The following is a 23,026-nucleotide window of genomic DNA, read 5'->3' as shown; positions in this document are numbered from 1 at the left end:
CCATGGAGTCCTTGGGAAACTCCTCCCCCCCCCGAGCCCAAAGAATTCCCAAAAAATTCCCCAAAAATTCCCAAAAAAATCCCCCAAAATTCCAACACAATTCCCAAAAAATTCCAGAAGGATTCTCACAAGAATTCCCAGTAAATCACAAAAATTCTCTTTTTTCCCCCCTCAAATCCCCCCAAAATTCCCATTTTCCCCAAAAATGCCCTAGAAATACCAATCCCCCCTTTAAAATCCCATTTTTACCCAATTTTCCCCCCAAAAAAGCCCCAAAAAATGACATCTTTCCCCAAAAATTCCCATTTTTCCCCCCAAAACCCCCCAGACTTCCCATTGTCCCCCTAAAATTCCCGATTTTCCTCCCAAAATCCCAATTTTCTTCCAGTAAATCCCCTTTAAAAAACCCCAATTTTTCCCCCACAAAACCCCCCCAGAATTTCTCTTTGTCCCCTAAAAATCCCATTTTTCCCAAAATTTCCCATTTCCCTCCCCCAAAATTCCCATTTTTTCCTCCCCTCCCGGCCTTTTCCCCTTCCTCTCCCTGGCCACGCCTCTTTCTCCAGAAGCCACGCCCATTTCCTACCAAGCCGCGCCCCTTTCATACGCCTTATCCATTCACTAAGCCACGCCCATTCAAAGCCCCGCCCCTCCCTTAAGTGCGGACCATTCCCCAAGCCACGCCCCTCCTCAAAGCCACGCCCATTCCACCGCCTCTCCATAAGCCCCGCTCTCTCCAAGCCCCGCCCAAAGCTCCGCCCATTCCCTCAAGCCCCGCCCCCAAGCTGCCCCATCCCCAAGCCCCATTCATTCCTGAAGCCCCGCCCCTCCCCTAAGCCCCGCCCCATCCCCTAGTCCCGTTCATTCCTGAAGCCCCGCCCATTCCCCACCCCTTATTCCCCAAGCCCCGCCCCTTCCCCAGCACCGCCCATTCATAACCCCCCGCCCATTCACCAATCTCAGCCCCTTCATCTAAGCCCCGCCCCTTCTCCAAGCCCCGCCCCCTCTCAGCCCCGCCCCTTTCCCACTCCGCTCTCCCCGCACTCGGGAATTTCTCCCTCTCCCAGGTACGGAAATTCCCGCGGGTTTTTCGCGCCAAAATCGCGATTTTTCGCGCCAAAACCGCGCTCCCCACCCCCCTTTATGGTCTCGGTTTTGGCGCTAAAATTTGGGGAATTTTTTTTGTTTTGTTTTTTGGTGGGGAGGGAAAAGTTTTGGTGGAGTTGGAGGGAAAAATTCCCAAAAAAAATCGGGAAAATCGGGAATTCCTGCGGGGTTTGGTGGGAAAAGGGGGGAGGGGAGTGGAAATGAAGGGGTTAAATCGGGGGAAAAAAATCAGGAAAAATCCGGGAAAAAGAAAAAAATAAATATCCCAAAAATTAAAAAAAATCGGGAAAAATCTGGGAGAAAAATCCTTTAAAAACCGGGAAAATATTGGTGAAAAATCCGGGAAAAATCCGGGAAAAAGAAATAAAAATAATTCCCCAAAAATGAAAAAAAATCCGGGAAAAATCCGGGGAAAATCAAAAAATAAATATCCCAAAAATAATTAAAAAATCGGGAAAAATCTGGGAGAAAAATCCTTTAATAACCGGGAAAATATTGGTGAAAAATCCGGGAAAAATCCGGGAAAAATAAAAATAATTCCCCAAAAAATAAAAGAAAATCCAGGAAAAGAATGGGGAAAAAACCTGAGAAAAATCCTGGAAAAATTAAAAAAAAATCCCCAAAAATAAAAAAAAATCCGGGAAAAGTCTTGGAAAAATGGGGGGGAAAAAAAACAGGAAAAATCCGGGAAAAATAAAAAAAAAAATCCCCAAAAATAAATTAAAAAATCCGGGAAAAATCCCGGAAAAATCCGGGAAAAATAAAATAAAAATACTCCAAAATTTAAAAAAAGAATCCGGGAAAAATAAATAAAAAAATTCCCCAAAAAATAAAAAAGAATCGGGGGAAAAAACCAGGAAAAATTCGGGTAAAAGAAAAAAAATAAATAGCCCTAAAATTAAAAAAAAAATGTCGGGAAAAATAAAAATAAATAAATAAATAAATAAAATAAATAAATAAATTAAAATAAATAAATAAATTAAAATTATCCGGGAAAAGAATCAGGAAAAATCCGGGAAAAATAAAATCAAAAATCCCCCAAAAATAAAAAATAAAAACCGGGAAAAATCCAGGAAAAATCCTTAAGAAAAACTGGGAAAAATCTTGGTAAAACCAGGAAAAATCCGGGAAAAATAAATAAAAAAATTCCCCAAAAATAAAAAAGAATCTGGGAAAAAAAAAACCAGGAAAAATCCGGGAAAAAGAAAAAAAATAAAAATAAATAAAAAAATTTTGGGAAAAATAAAAATAAATAAATAAATAAGTAAGTAAAATAAATAAATAAATAAATAAATAAATAAATAAATAAATAGAAAATATCCGGGAAAAGAATCAGGAAGAATCCGGGAAAAGTAAAAAAAATAAATACTCTGAAAATTAATTTTTAAAAAGGGTAAAATAGGAGAAAAATCCAGGAAAAATCCGGGAAAAATAAATAAAAAAATCCACAAAAATAAAAAAGAATCGGGGGGAAAAAAACCAGGAAAAATCCGGGAAAAAGAAAAAAATAAATAGCCCTAAAATTTAAAAAAAAAAAAATCGGGAAAAATAAAAATAAATAAATAAATAAATGAATAAATAAATAAATAAATAAATAAATTTAAATAAATTAAATAAATAAATAAACAAATAAATAAATTTAAATAAATTAATTAATTAAATAAATAAATGAATAAATGAAATAAATAAATAAATAAATAAATAGATAGATAAATTTAAATAAATAAATAAATAAATAAATAAATAAATAAATAAATAAATAAATGAATGAAATAAATAAATAAATAAAAAATATCCTGGAAAAGAATCAGGAAAAATCCGGGAAAAATAAATTTTAAAATCCCCCAAAAATAAAAAATAAAAACCGGGAAAAATCCCGGAAAAATCCTTAAAAAAAACTGGGAAAAATAATGGAAAAACCAGGAAAAATCCGGGAAAAAGAAATAAAAATAAATAAGTAAAATAAATAAATAAATAAATAAATAAAAAATATCCGGGAAAAGAATCAGGAAAAATCCGGGAAAAATAAAAAAATAAATACTCCAAAAATTAATTTTTAAAAAGGGTAAAATAAGAGAAAAATCCAGGAAAAAATCCGGGAAAAAATAAAATTAAAAATCTCCCAAAAATAAAAAATAAAAACCGGGAAAAATCCAGGAAAAATCCTTAAAAAAACAGGGAAAAATCTGGGAAAAACCAGGAAAAAATCCGGGAAAAATAAATAAAAAATTCCCCAAAAATAAAAATAAATAAATAAATAAATAAATAAATAAATAAATAAATAAATAAATAAATAAAAAGGAAAAATCCGGGAAATATCCCGGAAAAAAACCGGAAAAAAAAAAAACCTTTAAAAATCCGGGAAAAATAAATTAAAAGATTCCCCAAAAATAAAAAAAAAAAAAAATCCGGGGAAACAATGAAGAAAAATCCGGGAAAAATTAAAAAAAAAGTCCCAAAAATAAAAAAAAAATATCCGGGAAAAATCCTTTAAAATCCAGGGAAAAATCGTAAAAAAATCCTCCAAAATCCTGGAAAAAAACCTGAAAAAATCCCCCCAAAATCTCCTGAAATAAAATAAAAAATCTCCCCCAAATCCATAAAAAAACTGGGAAAAATCCGGGGAAAAATTCCACAAAAATCCCCCCAAAATCCTGGAAAATCTCGGAAAAATCCCCCCAAAATTGCCCCAAAATCCCCCAAAAATTCCCAGGAAAACCTCCAAAAATTGCCCCAGAAATCCCAAAAAATCCTGGAAAAATCCCAAAAAATATCCTGAAAAAAAAAAAAAAATTCCCCCAAAATCCTAAAAAAAATCCGGGAAAAATCCGGGAAAAATCCTGGAAAACCCCCCAAAATTTCCCAAAAAATCCTAGAAAAATCCTGGAAAAATCCGGGAAAAATATTTTAAAATCTTCCACCAAATCCTAAAAAAAAAACCCTGGGAAAATCCCCCCAAAACTCCTGGAAAAAAATCCCCAAAAAATCCCCAAAAATCCTGGAGAAAGCCGAAAAAAATCCCCAAAAAATCCCACAAAAATCCCAAAAAAATCCCCCAAAAATCCCCAAAAAATCCCAAAAAATTCCTGGAAAAATCCTGAAATAATCCCCAAAAAATCCACCAAAAATCCCCAAAAAATTCCAAAAGATCCCAAAAAAATCGCCAAAAAATCCCAAAAGAATTTCCCAAAAAAACCAAAAAAACCCCAAAAAATCCCAGAAAATAAAAAAAAAATCTCAAAAAAATCCCAAAAAAATCCCCCAAAATCCCCCAAAAATTCCCCAAAAATAATTTTTAAAAATATGGAAAAATCTTTTATAAATTCCTTATTAAGGCATTTATTTTAATAAATTAATAATTTCAAGTATATATCAATATATAATAATAAATAAGTATTATTATATATAAATATATATTTATATCTACATATATATAAATAATAAATAATAAATATATATAAAATATATATTAATATGTATAATTTATATTAATTATTATACTATTTTAATAACCATAATTTTATAAATTCATCAATTTTGTGCTTTTAAATACATAGAATTAATCAATTTGTATTTTATTTATTCCTAATATATTAATTAATTATTAATATATTTAATGCATTGAACTAATGATTAGCATATTTATTTTTAATACATTAGGTTAATATCGTGTTTATATAAGTAATTATACTTCATACATTAAGTTAATTATTAATTAATTAATTATTAATAACAATAATTACCAGATCCATTATTTCTGTATTTATTTCTATTACATTTTATTTATTTTTTAATTTATTTTTAATTATAATATATTCATTATTAATGCATTTAATAGATTGGATTAATTATTACCATATTTATTTATTTATTGTACATTCAATTAATTCATTAATTAATCACTAATATTCTTTATTGACAGATTGATTATTGCTGTATTCATTTATGATCAATTAAATTAATTAGTTTTTAATTAATTATTAGTTATTATTATATTCATTATTAGCGCATTTAATAGATTTGATTCATTATTACCATATTTGTTTTTTATTATACATCCAATTAATTCATTAATTAATCACTAATATTCTTTATTGACAGATTGATTATTGCTCTATTCATTTATGATCAATAAATTAATTAGTTATTAATTTATTATTAGTTATTAATTCATTATTAGTTATTAATATATTCAATATTAATGTATTTAATAGATTTGATTCATTATTACCATATTTATTCATTTATTATACATTAAATTAATTCATTAATTAATCCCTAATATTCATTATTGACAGATTGGATTCATTATTGCCTTATTTATTTATTATACATTAAATTAATTCATTAATTAATTGCTAATATTCATTATTGACATATTCATAATTGCTGTATTCATTTATGATCCATTAAATTAATTAGTTATTAGTTATTAATTAATTACTAGTTATTAATATTTTCATTATTAATGTATTTAGCAATTTAGATTTATTATAACTATATTTATTCATTTATTAAACATTAAATGAATTCATTAATTAATCACTAATATTCATTATTGACAGATTGATTATTGCTGTATTCATTTATGATCCATTAAATTAATTCGTCATTAGTTATTAATTTATTATTAGTTATCAATATTTTCATTATTAATGTATTTCATAGATTAGATTCATTATTACTGTACATTAAATTAACTCATTAAGTTATTAATAATTATTCATTTTTAACGTTACTATTTCCAATACAATTAATTTATTAATTAATTAATTTTGATTATTAATAGTTATTCATTTTTAACGTTATTATTTCCAATACAATTAATTTATTAATTAATTAATTTTGATTCTCTTTCTCTTTTATTTATTTAGTTATTATTCCCTATATATTTAATAAATAAAATTAATTAATTAATTACCAAGAAATGAATTCTTCCATGACTCAGCACCCGTTATGTAATTGTCCATTCTTTAATTACATAACCGTCATTAATTACATAACCTTCATTAATTATTAATGAATCCTTCCCAATATAATTGTCCATTCTTTAATTACATAACCGTCATTAATTACATAACCTTCATTGATTATTAATGAATCCTTCCCAATATAATTGTCCATTCTTTAATTACATAACTGTCACTAATTACATAACCTTCATTAATAATGAATCCTTCCCAGCAGGATTTCCTGGCCTCTCCATGGCAATTCTCCTTCTCTAATTACAGAATCTTTATTAATGCTAATTAATGCTGAATTCTTTCTTTATTATTATTATTAATTCTCAATTATTAATTCATTATTAATTAATAATTCCCAGCCAGATTTCCCGGCCTCTCCATGGGAATTCTCCTACTCTAATTGCATCACCTTTATTAATGCTAATTAATAAATTATTTATTTATTTATTTTTATTAATTAGTAATTATTAATGAATCATTCCCAGCAGGATCTCCCGGTCTCTCCATGGCAATTCTCCTTCTCTCATTACAGAACCTTAATTAATGCTAATTAATCAATGATTTATTTATTTATTTTTATTAATTAGTAATTATTAATTATTTATTCCCAGCAGGATCTCCCGGCCTCTCCATGGGAATTTTCCTTCTCTAATTACAGAACTTTTATTAATGCTAATTAATGAATTATTTATTTATTTTTTATTAATAATTATTAATTAGTAATTAGTAATTATTAAATGAATCATTCCCAGCAGGATTTCCCGGCCTCTCCATGGGAATTTTCCTTCCCTAATTGCATAACCTTAATTAGTGCTTAATTAATGCATGAATTAATGATTATTTACTGTTTACTATTTACTAATTAATATTAATTATTATTTATTCCTACTATTATTAATTATTGTTTTTATTATTAATTAATAATTATTGATTATGAATTTTTAATTATTGATTATTAATTATTAATTACTCCCCTCAGGATTTCCCGATCTCACCATGGGAATTTTCCCTCCCTAATTGCTTAACCTTAATTAGTGCTTAATTAATGCATTAATTAATGATTATTTTCTATTTATTATTTACTAATTATTATTAATTATTGTTTATTATTACTAATATGAATTATTAATTATTAATTATTAGTTATTAGTTATTAGTTATCATTGCATAATATTAATGCATGAATTAATGATTATTTACTATTTACTAATTATTATCAAATATTAGTTATTATTACTATTATTAACTATTAATTAATAACTACTAACTATTAAATATGAATTATTTATCATTAAGTATTAATTATTATCAGTTATTAATTATTAATTATTGATTATTTACTATTAATTATTTACTAATTATTATAATTATTGTTTATTATTACTATTATCAAGTATTAGTTATTAATTATTAGTTATTAGTTATTAATTATCATTGCATAATCTTAATGCATGAATTAATGATTATTTATCATTATTTAATGATTAATGATTACAAATTATTATCTATTATTAGTTATTATTACTAATTTTAACTATTAATTATTAACTACTAACTATTAAATATGAATTATTTATCATTAAGTATTAATTATTATCAACAATTAATTATTTATTATTTATTATTTATTATAAATTACCAAGTATTAATTATTAACTATTAGTTATTAATTATTAATTATTAATTATTGATTATTAATTATTAATTATTGATTATTAATTATTAATTATTAATTACTCCCGCAGGGTTTCCCGGTCTCTCCATGGGATTTTTCTCCCTTTGGGTTTTGCTGCTGCTGCTGCAGCCGGGTGAGGAACCGAACTGAATTCCCAAAAATTCCAAAAATTCCAAAAAATTCCCAAAAATTCCCCCAAAAATTCCCCAAAAATTCCGCCAAAATTCCACCAAAATTCCCCCAAAATTCCCCCAAAAAATCCCAAAAAATTTCCCCAAAAAATCCCAAAATTTCCCCAAAAATTCCGCCAAAAATTCCCCAAATTCCCCCCAAAAATTCCCAAAACTTCCCCCAAAAATCCCCCAAAAAATCCCAAAAAATTCCCACAAAAATTCCCAAAGAATTCCCAAAAATTCCCCCAAAAGTTCCCAAAAAATTCCCAAAAATTCCCACAAATCCCCCAAAATTCCCAAAAAATTACCAAAAAATTCCCAAAAATTCCCAAAATTCCCCCCAAAAAACTCCCAAAAATTCCCAAAAAAATTCCCCAAAAAAATCCCAAAAATTCCCCAAAAAATCCCCAAAAAATCAAAAAAATTCCCCCCAAAAATTCTCCCCAAAATTCCCAAAAATTCCCCCCAAAAAATCTCCCCAAAATTCCCAAAAAATTCTGCCAAAAATTCTCAAAACATTACCAAAAAATTCCCAAAAAATTCCCCCAAAAATTCCAAAAAAATTCCCAAAAAAATCCCCCCAAAATTTCCAAAATTTCCCCAAAATTTCTAAAGTTTCCAAAAGAATTCCCAAAAAATTCGCAAAAAAATTCCCCAAAAATTCCCACAAAATTCCCAAAAAAAATCCCAAAATTTTCCGACAAAATTCCCAAAAATTCCCAAAAAAATCCCCAAAAAATCCCCAAAATTCCCCCAAAATTCCCAAAATTCCCCCCAAAATTCCCAAATAATGATGGAATAATTCCGGAATGATTCCCAAATAATTCCAAAAAAAATCCCCAACAACTTCCCAATTAATTGCCAAATTAATTCCCAATAATTTCCAATTAATTCCCCAATAGTTCCTGAATAATTCCCAATTAATTCGATAATAATTCTGGAATAATTCCCAATTAATTCAGCAATAATTCCAAATAATTCCCTAATAATTCTGGAATAATTCACTAATAATTCCTGAATAATTCTCAAATAATTCCAAATTAAATCCTAATTAATTCCTGAATAATTCCAAATAATTCTCAATTAATTCTCGAATAATTCCCAATTAATTCTGGAATAATTTCTGAAAAATTCCCAATTAATTCTGGAATAATTCCTGAATATTTCTGGGATAGATCTGGGATAAATCTGGGATAAATCTGGAAATAATTCCTGAATAATTCTGGAATTTTTTTGAAATAAATTCTGAATAATTCCTGAATAATTCTGGGATATTTCTGGAATATTTCTGAGATAATTTCTGATTAATTTCTGAATAATTCTGGAATATTTCTGCAATAATTACGGAATAATTTCTGAATAATTTTGGAATATTTCTTGAATAATTCTGGAATATTTCTGAAATAATTTCTGAATAATTTCTGCATAATTCTGGGATATTCCTGGAATAATTCTGGGATATTTCTGGAGTAATTCTGGAATATTTCTGAATAATTCCTGCATAATTCTGGGATAATTCTGGAGTAATTCTGGAATAATTCCTGAATAATTCTGGAATATTTCTGGAATAATTCTGGAATAATTCCTGCATAATTCTGGGATAATTTCTGCATAATTCTGGAATATTTCTGAAATAATTTCTGAATAATTCCTGCATAATTCTGGGATAATTCTGGGATAATTCTGGAGTATTTCTGGGATAATTCCGGGATAATTCTGGGATAATTCTGGACTAATTTCTGAATAATTCTGGGATATTTCTGGAGTAATTCTGGGATATTTCTCGAATAATTCTGGAATATTTCTGCAATAATTACTGAATAATTTCTGAATAATTTCTGAATAATTCCTGCATAATTCTGGGATAATTCTGGGATAATTCTGGGATAATTCTGGGATAATTCTGGGATAATTCTGGGATAATTCTGGAATATTTCTAGTATAATTCTGGAATATTTCTGCAATAATTTCTGAATAATTCCTGCATAATTCTGGGATAATTCTGGGGTAATTCCGGGATAATTCCGGGCTAACTCTGGGCTAACCCTGGGCCGTTTCCGGCCGCCCAGGGCGGTGCCAGCGGCGCAGCCACGCCGAGGATCGGCTCTTCAAGCGCCTTTTCTCCGCCTACAACCGCTGGTCCCGGCCCGTCCCCAACACCTCCGACGTCGTCATCGTGCGCTTCGGCCTCTCCATCGCCCAGCTCATCGACGTGGTGAGCGGTTAATGGGGGTCTGGGATGGAATTCCCGGGAATCTGGGCTGGAATTCCTGGGATTTTGGGGTTGGAATTCCCAGGATTCTGGGGTTGGAATTTCTGGGATTCCAGGGCCAAAAAATCTGGGTTTCTGGGGTTGGAATTCCTGGGATTCTGGGGCTGGAATTCCCAGGATATTGTGGTTAAAATACCCGGGATTCTGGGGTTGGAATTCCCGGGATTTTGGGGTTGGAATTCTCGGGATTCTGTGTCTGGAATTCCCAAGTTTCTGGGGTTGGAATTCCTGGGGTTCTGGGGTTGGAATTCCGAGGATATTGTCGTTGAAATTCCCACAATTCTGTGGTTAAAATTCTCGGGATTCTTGGGTTGGAATTCCTGGGATTCTGGGGTTGGAATTCCTGGGATTCTAGGGCCAAAATTTCTGGGATTCTGGAGGAAAAATTTCTGGGATTCTGGGGTTGGAATTCCTGGGTTTCTGGGGTTGGAATTCCCGGGATTCTGGGGTTGGAATTTCTGGGATTCTAGGGCCAAAATTTCTGGGATTCTGGAGGAAAAATTTCTGGGATTCTGGGGTTGGAATTCCTGGGGTTTGGGGGTTGGAATTCCCAGGATTCTGTGGTTGAAATTCCCACAATTCTGTGGTTAAAATTCCCGGGATTCTGGGGTTGTGATTCCTGGGATTCTGGGGTTGGAATTCCCGGGATTCTGGGGTTGGAATTCCCAGGATATTGTGGTTGAAATTCCCACAATTCTGTGGTTAAAATTCCCGGGATTCTGGGGTTGGAATTCCCGGGATTCTGGGGTTGAAATTCCCAGGATATGGTGGTTGAAATTCCCACAATTCTATGGTTAAAATTCCCAGGATTCTGGGGTTGGAATTCCTGGGATTCCGTGGTCAAAATTCCTGGGATGCCAGGGTCAAAAATTCCCAGGATTCCATAGCCCTAATTCCCATGATTGCGCAGCACTAATTCCTGGAATCGCAGTGTCATGATTCCCGGGATTCTGCATCTGTAATTCCTGTGATTCCACAGGGCAAAATTTCCAGGATTCCTCAGCTGAAATTCCCAGGATTCTGGGGTCGTAATTCCTGGAATTCTTCAGCCATGATTTCCATCCCTACAGCCCCCATCCCATATCCCATATCCCACATCCCCTATCCCATATCCCATATCCCATATCCCATATCCTATACCCCATATCCCACATCCCATATCCCATATCCCATATCCCCTATCCCATATCCCATATCCCATATCCCATATCCCACATCCCATATCCCATATCCCATATCCTATACCCCATATCCCACATCCCATATCCCATATCCCATTTCCCATATCCCATATCCCATATCCCACATCCCATATCCCATATCCCATATCCTGTTATCCCATATCCCGTTATCCCATATCCTGTTATCCCATATCCCGTTATCCCATATCCCATATCCCACATCCCATATCCCATATCCCCCTATCCCATATCCCACATCCCACATCCCTTATCCCCATATCCCACATCCCATATCCCATATCCCACATCCCACATCCCCTATCCCATATCCCATATCCCCTATCCCATATCCCCCTATCCCATATCCCATATCCCACATCCCATATCCCACATCCCACATCCCATATCCCATATTCCATATCCCCTATCCAATATCCCACATCCCAAAACCAATTCTCTGCCGCCCTCTAGTGCCCAAAAATCCCAAAAACATCCCAAAGAGCCGATCCTGATGGGGGCCGGGAATTTTGGGATTTCCTGGAATATTGGGAAGTTTGGGATTCCATGCGGTTTTGGGATTTCCTGTAATTTTGAGGATTTTGGGATCCTCGGAAATTTTGGGATTTCCTGTAATTTTGGGAACTTTGGGATTTCCTGGATTTTTGGTACCCCCTGGAATGTTGGGAATGTTGGGAATTTTGGGACAATCCCTGGAATTTTGGGGCCGTCCCTAAATCCCTCGGGATCTCGCGGCTCATCCCTCGTTCCCACCACAGGATGAGAAGAACCAGATGATGACCACCAACGTCTGGCTGAAACAGGTTTGGGATTTGGGATTTGGGATTTGGGATTTGGGATTGGGGATTTGGGATTTGGGATTAGGGATTGGGATTTGGGATTTGGGATTTGGGATTTGGGATTTGGGATTGGGATTTGGGATTTGGGATCTGGGATTAGGGATTGGGATTTGGGATTTGGGATTTGGGATTTGGGATTTGGGATTGGGATTTGGGATTGGGATTTGGGATTTGGGATTTGGGAGTGGGATTGGGATTTGGGATTTGGAAATAGGATTTGGGATTGGGATCTGAGAGTGGAACTGGGATTTGGGATTTGGGATTTGGGATTGGGATTTGGTATCAGGATTTGGGAATGGGATTTGGGAATGGGATTTGGGACTATCCGTTTCCGGGGTGTTTTGGGGCTGTCCCCACGGGTGTGCCCCACGGGTGTGCCCCATGGATCATCCCCATGGATGTGCCCCACGGGTGTGCCCCATGGATGTGCCCCATGGATGTGCCCCATGGCTCATCCCCATGGATGTGCCCCATGGATGTGCCCCACGGGTGTGCCCCATGGATCATCCCCATGGATGTGCCCCACGGGTGTGCCCCATGGATGTGCCCCATGGATGTGCCCCATGGCTCATCCCCATGGATGTGCCCCATGGATGTGCCCCATGGATGTGCCCCATGGATCATCCCCATGGATGTGCCCCACGGATGTGCCACGGTGTGCCCCACGGGTGTGCCCCATGGGTGTGCCCCATGGATGTGCCCATGGGTGTGCCCCATGGATCATCCCCACCGGTGTGCCCCACGGGTGTGCCCCATGGGTGTGCCCCATGGATGTGCCCATGGGTGTGCCCCATGGATGTGCCCCATGGATGTGCCCCATGGATGTGCCCCATGGATGTGCCCCATGGATCATCTCCATGGGTGTGCCCACGGGTGTGCCCACGGGTGTGCCCCACGGGTGTGCCCCACGGGTGTGCCCCGTGTCCCCGCGTGCCCCACAGGAGTGGAGCGATTACAAGCTGCGCTGGGACCCGGCCGAGTACGACAACGTCACCTCCATCCGCGTGCCCTCCGAGATGATCTGGATCCCCGACCTCGTCCTCTACAACAAGTGAGCGACGGGGCCGGCGCCGGGAATTCTGGGATGGCTGGGAGTTCACAAAATGCCTTCACATCCCATTATCCAATCACATTCCATCCATCCATCCATCCCATCCCATCCCAACCCATCCCATCCCATCCCATCCCATCCCATCCATCCCATCCCATCCCATCCCGTCCCATCCCATCCCATCCCATCCATCCCATCCCATCCCATCCCATCCCATCCCATCCCATCCCATCCCATCCCATCCCATCCCATCCCATCCCATCCCATCCCATCCATCCCATCCCATCCCACCCCATCCATCCCATCCCATCCATCCCATCCATCCCATCCCATCCCATCCCATCCCACCCCATCCATCCCATCCCATCCATCCCATCCATCCCATCCCATCCCAAGCCCATCCCAATCCCATTCCGTGTTTTCCAGCGCCGACGGCGAGTTCGCGGTGACGCACATGACCAAGGCCCACCTGATCTCCTGCCCCATTATCCCATCCCAAGGTCCATCCCAAGGTCCATCCCAACCCCATTCCTGACCATCCCAACCCCATCCCAACCCCATTCCTGACGACACCTGACCATTCCGTGTTTTCCACTGCGGACGGTGAGTTCACGGTGACGCACATGACCAAGGCCCACCTGTTCTCCTGCCCCACTTTCATCCCAAGGTCCATCCCAAGGTCCATCCCAAGGTCCATCCCAACCCCATTCCTGACCATCCCAGGCCCATTCCTGACCATTCCTGACCATCCCAATCCCATCCCAATCCCATCCCAACCCCATTCCGTGTTTTCCAGCGCGGACGGCGAGTTCGTGGTGACCCACATGACCAAGGCCCACCTGATCTCCTGCCCCATTATCCCATCCCAAGGTCCATCCCAAGCCCATTCCCAACCATTCATGACCATCCCAACCCCATCCCAACCCCATTCCTGACGACACCTGACCGGACGGTGAGTTCGCGGTGACGCACATGACCAAGGCCCACCTGATCTCCTGCCCCACTTTCATCCCAAGGTCCATCCCAAGGTCCATCCCAAGGTCCATCCCAACCCCATTCCTGATGATCCCAACCCCATCCCAACCCCATTCCCAACCACCCCAACCCCATCCCAATGCCATCCCAACCCCATTCCGTGTTTTCCAGCGCAGACGGCGAGTTCGCGGTGACCCACATGACCAAGGCCCACCTGATCTCCTGCCCCATTATCCCATCCCAAGGTCCATCCCAAAGTCCATCCCAAGCCCATTCCCGACCATTCCTGACCATCCCAACCCCATCCCAACCACCCCAATCCCATCCCATCCCATCCCATCCCATCCCATCCCATCCCATCCCATCCCATCCCATCCCATCCCATCCCATCCCATCCCATCCCATCCCATCCCATTATCCCATTATCCCATTATCCCATCCAATCCCACCTTCATCCCTTCTTCAACCAAGGCTCATCCCACGTCCATCCCAATCCCATTCCTGACCATTCCTGACCATCCCATTATCCCATCCCAATCCCATCCCAACCCCATCCCAACCCCATCCCAACCCCATCCCAATCCCATTCCGTGTTTTCCAGCGCGGACGGCGAGTTCGCGGTGACGCACATGACCAAGGCCCACCTGATCTGCTGCCCCACCTTCATCCCAAGGTCCATCCCAAGGTCCATCCCAACCCCACCCCAACCCCATCCCTGACCATCCCAACCCCATCCCAACCCCATCCCAACCCTATTCCTGATGACACCTGACCATGCCGTGTTTTCCAGCGCGGACGGCGAGTTCGCGGTGACGCACATGACCAAGGCCCACCTGATCTCCTGTCCCATCCCATCCCAAGGTCCATCCCAATCCCATTCCCGACCACTCCTGACCATCCCAACCCCATCCCAACCCCATTCCTGATGACACCTGACCATTCCGTGTTTTCCAGCGCCGACGGCGAGTTCGCGGTGACCCACATGACCAAGGCCCACCTGATCTCCTGCCCCACCTTCATCCCAAGGTCCATCCCAAGGTCCATCCCAAGGTTCATCCCAAGGTCCATCCCAAGGTCCATCCCAACGTCCATCCCAAGGTCCATCCCAAGGTCCATCCCAATGTCCATCCCAACCCCGTCCCAACGTCCATCCCAAGGTCCATCCCAAGGTCCATCCCAACGTCCATCCCAACCCCATCCCAATGTCCATCCCAAGGTCCATCCCAACCCCATCCCAACGTCCATCCCAAGGTCCATCCCAAGGTCCACCCCAACCCATTCCTGACGATCCCAACCCCATCCCAACCCCACCCCAACCCCATTCCGTGTTTTCCAGCGCGGACGGCGAGTTCGCGGTGACCCACATGACCAAGGCCCACCTGTCGTGGGACGGCACGGTGACCTGGGTGCCGCCGGCCATCTACAAGAGCTCCTGCAGCATCGACGTCACCTTCTTCCCCTTCGACCAGCAGAGCTGCAAGATGAAGTTCGGCTCGTGGACCTACGACAAGGCCAAGATCGACCTGGAGAACATGGACCACCAGGTGGACCTCAAGGACTACTGGGAGAGCGGCGAGTGGGCCATCATCAATGCCGTGGGCACCTACAACTCCAAGAAGTACGACTGCTGCACGGAGATCTACCCGGACATCACCTTCTACTTCGTCATCCGCCGCCTGCCGCTCTTCTACACCATCAACCTCATCATCCCGTGCCTGCTCATCTCCTGCCTCACCGTGCTGGTCTTCTACCTGCCCTCGGACTGCGGCGAGAAGATCACGCTGTGCATCTCGGTGCTGCTGTCCCTCACCGTCTTCCTGCTGCTCATCACCGAGATCATCCCGTCCACCTCGCTGGTCATCCCGCTCATCGGCGAGTACCTGCTCTTCACCATGATCTTCGTCACGCTCTCCATCATCATCACCGTCTTCGTGCTCAACGTGCACCACCGCTCGCCCAGCACGCACGCCATGCCCCCGTGGGTCAGGAGCTTCTTCCTGGGCCTGGTGCCCCGGTGGCTTTCCATGAAGAGGCCACCACAGGAGGGGACGCGGGGACAACATGGCCGCCCCGGGGCGGGGCTGAGCGCGTCGCGGTGCTGGCTGGAGACCGACGTGGACGACAAGTGGGAGGAGGAAGAGGAAGAAGAAGAAGAAGAGGAAGAGGAAGAAGAAGAGGAGAAGACCTACCCAAGCCACCCCACGGAGGAACCGAAGAAAACCAAATTCTGCTGCGGGAAGGAATCGGCGGGAGCGGGGCCCAAGGGGAAGGACAAGGAGGAGGAGGAGGAGGAGGAGGAGGGGAAGGAGGAAGGCTCGGGGCGCGCTCGGGCGCTGTCGCCGAGGATGATGAAGGCTCTGGAGGGGGTGCAGTACATCGCCGAGCACCTGCGCGCCGAGGACGCCGACTCCTCCGTGAGTGCCGGGATGGAGATCCAAAATTTGGGAAGGTCTGGGAGACACCGAGGGGATGGAGATCCAAAATTTGGGAAGTTCTGGGATGGAGATGCAAAATCTGGGAAGATCTGGGATGGAGATCCAAAATTTGGGAAGATCTGGGATGTGTGGGTGGGGCTGGAGACCCCAAAATTGGGATCCATGGATGGGGCTGGAGATCCCAAAACTTGGGAGGAGAAGTTCTGGAGATCTCAAAAATGGAACGCAGGGATGGGACTGGAGATCCAAAAATTGGGAACGGCAGATCTGGGATCCACAGGTGGGTCTGGAGATCCCAAAATTGGAGTTGGAAGTTCTGGGATCCATGGATGGGGATGGAGATCCCAAATTTGGGAAGTTCTGGGATGGAGATCCAAAATTTGGGAAGATCTGTGATGGAGATCCAAAATTTGGGAAGATCTGAGAGACACCGAGGGGATGGAGATCCCGAAATTTGGGAAGTTCTGGGGTGGAGATCCAAAATTTGGGAAGATCTGGGATGGAGATCCAAAATTTGGGAAGATCTGAGAGACACCGAGGGGATGGAGATCCCAAAATTTGGGAAGATCTGGGATGGAGATCCAAAATTTGGGAAGATCTGGATGGAGATCCAAAATTTGGGAAGATTTGGGATGGAGATCCAAAATTTGGGAAGATCTGGGAGCCATCGAGGGGATGGAGATCCCGAAATTTGGGAAGTTCTGGGATGGAGATCCAAAATTTGGGAAGATCTGGGATGGAGATCCAAAATTTGGGAAGGTCTGGGATGGAGATCCAAAATTTGGGAAGATCTGGGATGGAAATCCAAAATTTGGGAAGTTCTGGGATGGAGATCCCAAATTTGGGAAGATCTGGGAGACACCGAGGGGATGGAGATCCAAAATCTGGGAAGTTCTAGGATGGAGATCCAAAATTTGGGAAGATCTGGGACGTGTGGGTGGGGCTGGAGATCCCAAAAGTGGAATGGGAAGTTCTGGGATCCATGGTTGGCTCCCAAGAACCCAAACCCATGGAGAAGATCCGTGATCCATCTCCCACCTCCAGGGACGTTCCTGCTTTTCCCAAAGTGGGTGTGGAGAACCTCAGATCCAAGATGGACACCTCCATGTCCCACCTCAGAAAATTCCAGAACTTTCCATGAACTGTGGTGTCTCCTCACTGTGAGGACACTCCCAAGAAGTTCTGGGTGATCTCCTGACCTCTCCCACCACCCTTGTCCCCATTCCCGCTTTTCCCAGAGCAGATTTGGAGAACCTCAGGTCCAAGATGGAGATCTCCATGTTCCACCCCAGAACATTCCAGAATTTTCCAACAAGAAAACTCAGAAAATTCCAGAACTTTCCATGAATTGTGGTGTCTCCTCACCACGAGGAGACTCCCAGGAAGTTCTGGGTGGTCTCCTGACCTTTCCCATTCCTGCTTTTCCCAAAGTGGGTGTGGAGAACCCCAGGTCCAAGATGGAGACCTCCATGTCCCACCTCAGAAAATTCCAGAATTTTCCATGAACTGTGGAGTCTCCTGACCCCGAGGAGACTCCCAGGAAGTTCTGGGTGATCTCCTGACCCCGAGGAGATTCCCAGGAAGTTCTGGGTGGTCTCCTGACCTTTCCCATTCCCACTTTTCCCAAAGTGGGTGTGGAGAACCTCAGGTCCAAGATGGAGACCTCCCTGTTCCACCTCAGAAAATTCCAGAATTTTCCAACAAGAAAAACTCAGAAAATTCCAGAACTTTCCATGAACTGTGGTGTCTCCTCACTGTGAGGACACTCCCAAGAAGTTCTGGGTGATCTCCTGACCTCTCCCACCCCATTCCTGCTTTTCCCAAAGTGGGTGTGGAGAACCCCAGGTCCAAGATGGAGACCTCAATGTTCCACCTCAGAAAATTCCAGAACTTTCCATGAACTGTGGTGTCTCCTCACCACAAGGACACTCCCAAGAAGTTCTGGGTGATCTCCTGACCTCTCCCACCACCCTTGGCCCCATTCCCGCTTTTCCCAAAGCAGATTTGGAGAACCCCAGGTCCAAGATGGAGACCTCAATGTCCCACCTCAGAAAATTCCAGAATTTTCCAACAAGAAAAACTCAGCAAATTCCAGAACTTTCCATGAACTGTGGTGTCTCCTCACCACGAGGAGACTCCCAGGAAGTTCTGGGTGATCTCCTGACCTTTCCCACCCCATTCCTGCTTTTCCCAAAGTGGATGTGGAGAACCCCAGGTCCAAGATGGAGACCTCCATGTCCCACCTCAGAAAATTCCAGAACTTTCCATGAACTGTGGAGTCACCTCACCACGAGGAGACTCCCAAGAAGTTCTGGGTGATCTCCTGACCTCTCCCACCCTATTCCTGCTTTTCCCAAAGTGGGTGTGGAGAACCTCAGGTCCAAGATGGAGACCTCCATGTCCCACCTCAGAACATTCCAGAATTTTCCAACAAGAAAACTCAGAAAATTCCAGAACTTTCCATGAACTGTGGTGTCTCCTCACCACGAGGACACTCCCAGGAAGTTCTGGGTGATCTCCTGACCTTTCCCATTCCCACTTTTCCCAAAGTGGGTGTGGAGAACCTAAGGTCCAAGATGGAGACCTCCATGTCCCACCTCAGAAAATTCCAGAACTTTCCATGAACTGTGGAGTCTCCTCACCACAAGGAGACTCCCAAGAAGTTCTGGGTGATCTCCTGACCTCTCCCACCCCATTCCTGCTTTTCCCAAAGCAGATTTGGAGAACCCCAGTTCCAAGATGGAGACCTCCATGTTCCACCTCAGAAAATTCCAGATCTTTCCATGAACTGTGGTGTCTCCTGACCCCGAGAAGATTCCCAAGAAGTTCTAGGTTGTCTCCTGACCTCTCCCACCACCCTTGGCCCCATTCCCGCTTTTCCCAAAGCAGATGTGGAGAACCCCAGGTCCAAGATGGAGACCTCCATGTCCCACCTCAGAAAATTCCAGAACTTTCCATGAACTGTGGAGTCTCCTCACCACGAGGAGACTCCCAGGAAGTTCTGGGTGATCTCCTGACCCCGAGGAGATTCCCAGGAAGTTCTGGGTGATCTCCTGACCTCTCCTATTCCTGCTTTTCCCAAAGTGGGTGTGGAGAACCTCAGGTCCAAGATGGAGACCTCCATGTCCCACCTCAGAAAATTCCAGAACTTTCCATGAATTGTGGAGTCTCCTCACCACAAGGACACTCTCAAGAAGTTCTGGGTGATCTGACCTCTCCCACCACCCTTGGCCCCATTCCTGCTTTTCCCAGAGCAGATGTGGAGAACCTCAGGTCCAAGATGGAGACCATCCATGTTCCACCTCAGAAAATTCCAGAACTTTCCATGAATTGTGGGGTCTCCTCACCACGAGGAGACTCCCTGGAAGTTCTGGGTGGTCTCCTGACCTTTCCCACCCCATTCCCACTTTTCCCAAAGTGGGTGTGGAGAACCCCAGGTCCAAGATGGAGACCTCCATGTCCCACCTCAGAAAATTCCAGAACTTTCCATGAACTGTGGTGTCTCCTCACCACGAGGAGACTCCCAGGAAGTTCTGGGTGGTCTCCTGACCTTTCCCACCCCATTCCTGCTTTTCCCAAAGCAGATTTGGAGAACCTCAGGTCCAAGATGGAGACCTCCATGTCCCACCTCAGAAAATTCCAGAACTTTCCATGAATTGTGGTGTCTCCTCACCATGAGGAGACTCCCAAGAAGTTCTGGGTGGTCTCCTGACCTTTCCCACCCCATTCCTGCTTTTCCCAAAGTGGGTGTGGAGAACCCCAGGTCCAAGATGGAGACCTCAATGTTCCACCTCAGAAAATTCCAGAATTTTCCAACAAGAAAAACTCAGAAAATTCCAGAATTTTCCATGAACTGTGGTGTCTCCTCACCACAAGGACACTCCCAGGAAGTTCTGGGTGATCTCCTGACCTTTCCCATTCCTGCTTTTCCCAAAGTACACTTGGAGAACCCGTGGTGGGATCAACCCTACCCTGGCCATCTCCATCCCCCACCTCAGAAAATTCCAGAATTTTCCATCAACTGTGGTGTCTCCTCACCATGAGGAGACTCCCAAGAAGTTCTGGGTGATCTCCTGACCCCGAGGAGATTCCAAAGAAGTTCTGGGTGATCTCCTGACCCCCGAGGAGATTCCAAGGAAGTTCTGGGTGATCTCCTGACCCCGAGGAGATTCCCAAGAAGTTCTGGGTGGTCTCCAGACCCCATGAGATCCACCATCATTCTCCTCCCCGGCAGGTGAAGGAGGACTGGAAGTACGTGGCCATGGTGATCGACCGGATCTTCTTGTGGATCTTCATCATGGTCTGCCTGCTGGGCACCGTGGGGCTCTTCCTGCCGCCCTACCTGGCCGGCATGATCTAGGGTGGACCAGGAACGGTGGTGGGAACGGTGGGAATGGTGGGAATGGTGGGAATGGTGGGAATGGTGGTGGTCCTGCTGGAGGCTGGTGGTGGGATGGAAGCTGTGGGAGATCTCCAGTGGGGGTGGAGAAAAGGGGTGGAGGTGACCATGGGGGGGGTGGGAGGTGGACGTGATCCCACCATGCCGTGATCCCATGGTCCCAGGATCACAGGGGGCTGTGGGAGATGCTGTGGGGTGGTCCATGGAGAAGGGACATGGACATGATCCCATCATCCTGTGATCCACCATCCCATGGTCCTGTGATCCACCATCCCATCATCCTGTGATCCCACCATCCCAGGAGGTCATGGGACAGGGATGAGGGTTCTGGTGGTCCCTGCAGAAGGGACATGGACACGATCCCACCATCCTGTGATCCCACCATCCCATCATCCTGTAATCCCACCATCCCATGGTCCCGTGATCCCACCATCCCAGGAGGTCGTGGGACAGGAAGAGGGGCTCGATGGTCCTTGCAGAAGGGACATGGACACGATCCCACCATCCCATCATCCCATCATCCCATGATCCCACCATCCCATGATCCCATCATCCCATGATCCCACCATGCCAGGAGGTCGTGGGACAGGGATGAGGGTTCTGATGGTCCCTGCAGAAGGGACATGGACACGATCCCACCATCCCATGATCCCAACATCCTGTGATCCCACCACCCCAGGAAGTTGTGGGAGATGCTGTGGATGGTCCCTGCAGAAAGGATTTGGACACGATCCCACCATCCTGTGACTCCATAACCCCATCATCCCGTGATCCCACCACCCCACCATCCCAGGAGGTCGTGGGACAGGGACAATGCTGTGGATGGTCCGTGCAGAAGGGACATGGACATGATCCCATGATCCTGTGATCCCACCATCCCATCATCCTGAGATCCCACCATCCCATGATCCCAGCAAGTTGTGGGACAGGGATAAGATTTCAGAAGGGACATGGACATGATCCCACCATCCCACCATCCCATGATCCTGTGATCCCACCATCCCAGGAGGTCGTGGGACAGGGATGAGGGTTCTGGTGGTCCCTGCAGAAGGGACATGGACATGATCCTGTGATCCCACCATCCCACCATCTCCTGATCCCACCATCCCAGGAGGTCGTGGGACAGGAAGAGGGGCTCGATGGTCGGTGCAGAAGGGACATGGACACGATCCCATCATCCCACCATCCCATCATCCTGTGATCCCACCACCCCAGGAAGCTGTGGGAGATGCTGTGGATGGTCCCTGCAGAAAGGATTTGGACACGATCCCACCATCCTGTGACTCCGCCATCCCATAATCCCGTGATCCCACCACCCCACCATCCCAGGAGGTCGTGGGACAGGAAGAGGGGCTCGATGGTCGGTGCAGAAGGGACATGGACATGATCCCACCATCCCACCATCCCATGATCCCGTGATCCCACCACCCCACCATCCCAGGAGGTCGTGGGACAGGGACAACGCTGTGGATGGTCCGTGCAGAAGGGACATGGACATGATCCTAAAATCCCACCATCCCATGATCCCGTGATCCCACCATCCCAGGAGGTCGTGGGACAGGAAGAGGGGCTCGATGGTCCATGCAGAAGGGACATGGACATGATCCCACCATCCTGTGATCCCACCATCCTGTGATCCCACCATCCTGAGATCCCACCATCCCATGATCCTGTGATCCCACCATCCCATGATCCCAGCAAGTTGTGGGACAGGGATAAGATTTCAGAAGGGACATGGACATGATCCCATCATCCCATCATCCCATGATCCTGTGATCCTGTGATCCCACCATCCCAGGAGGTCATGGGACAGGGATGAGGGTTCTGATGGTCCCTGCAGAAGGGACATGGACACGAACCCATGAACCCATCATCCCATCATCTCATAATCCCACCATCCCAGGAAGTTGTGGGACAGGAAGAGGGGCTCGATGGTC

At 43.1% G+C, this 23,026-nt stretch overlaps 1 protein-coding gene across 1 annotated transcript; it reads left to right on the top strand.

The window, feature by feature from the left end:
• The first annotated feature begins 194 nt into the window (after window positions 1–194).
• CHRNA2 (cholinergic receptor nicotinic alpha 2 subunit) lies at window positions 195–21,116 on the top strand. Its single transcript, XM_074536426.1, has 7 exons — window positions 195–1,067; window positions 7,817–7,879; window positions 9,989–10,134; window positions 12,149–12,193; window positions 13,171–13,280; window positions 15,592–16,669; window positions 20,925–21,116. Exons 2-7 carry the CDS (start codon window positions 7,834–7,836, stop codon window positions 21,048–21,050), a joined length of 1,551 nt encoding a protein of 516 aa, XP_074392527.1. The 5' UTR covers window positions 195–1,067; window positions 7,817–7,833; the 3' UTR covers window positions 21,051–21,116.
• The last annotated feature ends 1,910 nt before the right edge of the window (window positions 21,117–23,026 follow it).

The sequence above is a fragment of the Zonotrichia albicollis genome, chromosome 3 (assembly GCF_047830755.1).
Source record: "Zonotrichia albicollis isolate bZonAlb1 chromosome 3, bZonAlb1.hap1, whole genome shotgun sequence".
NCBI lineage: Eukaryota > Metazoa > Chordata > Aves > Passeriformes > Passerellidae > Zonotrichia > Zonotrichia albicollis.
This window is presented reverse-complemented; position numbering and strand designations above follow the sequence as displayed.

Bases quoted from the DNA above. Each gene is read 5' to 3' on its own strand.
- CHRNA2 (XM_074536426.1), top strand. From the start codon at position 7,834: ATGGGATTTTTCTCCCTTTGGGTTTTGCTGCTGCTGCTGCAGCCGG. The intron at 7,880-9,988 runs GTGAGGAACCGA...CCGGCCGCCCAG, and splicing joins GCTGCTGCTGCTGCAGCCGG to GGCGGTGCCAGCGGCGCAGC. The intron at 10,135-12,148 runs GTGAGCGGTTAA...TTCCCACCACAG, and splicing joins TCGCCCAGCTCATCGACGTG to GATGAGAAGAACCAGATGAT.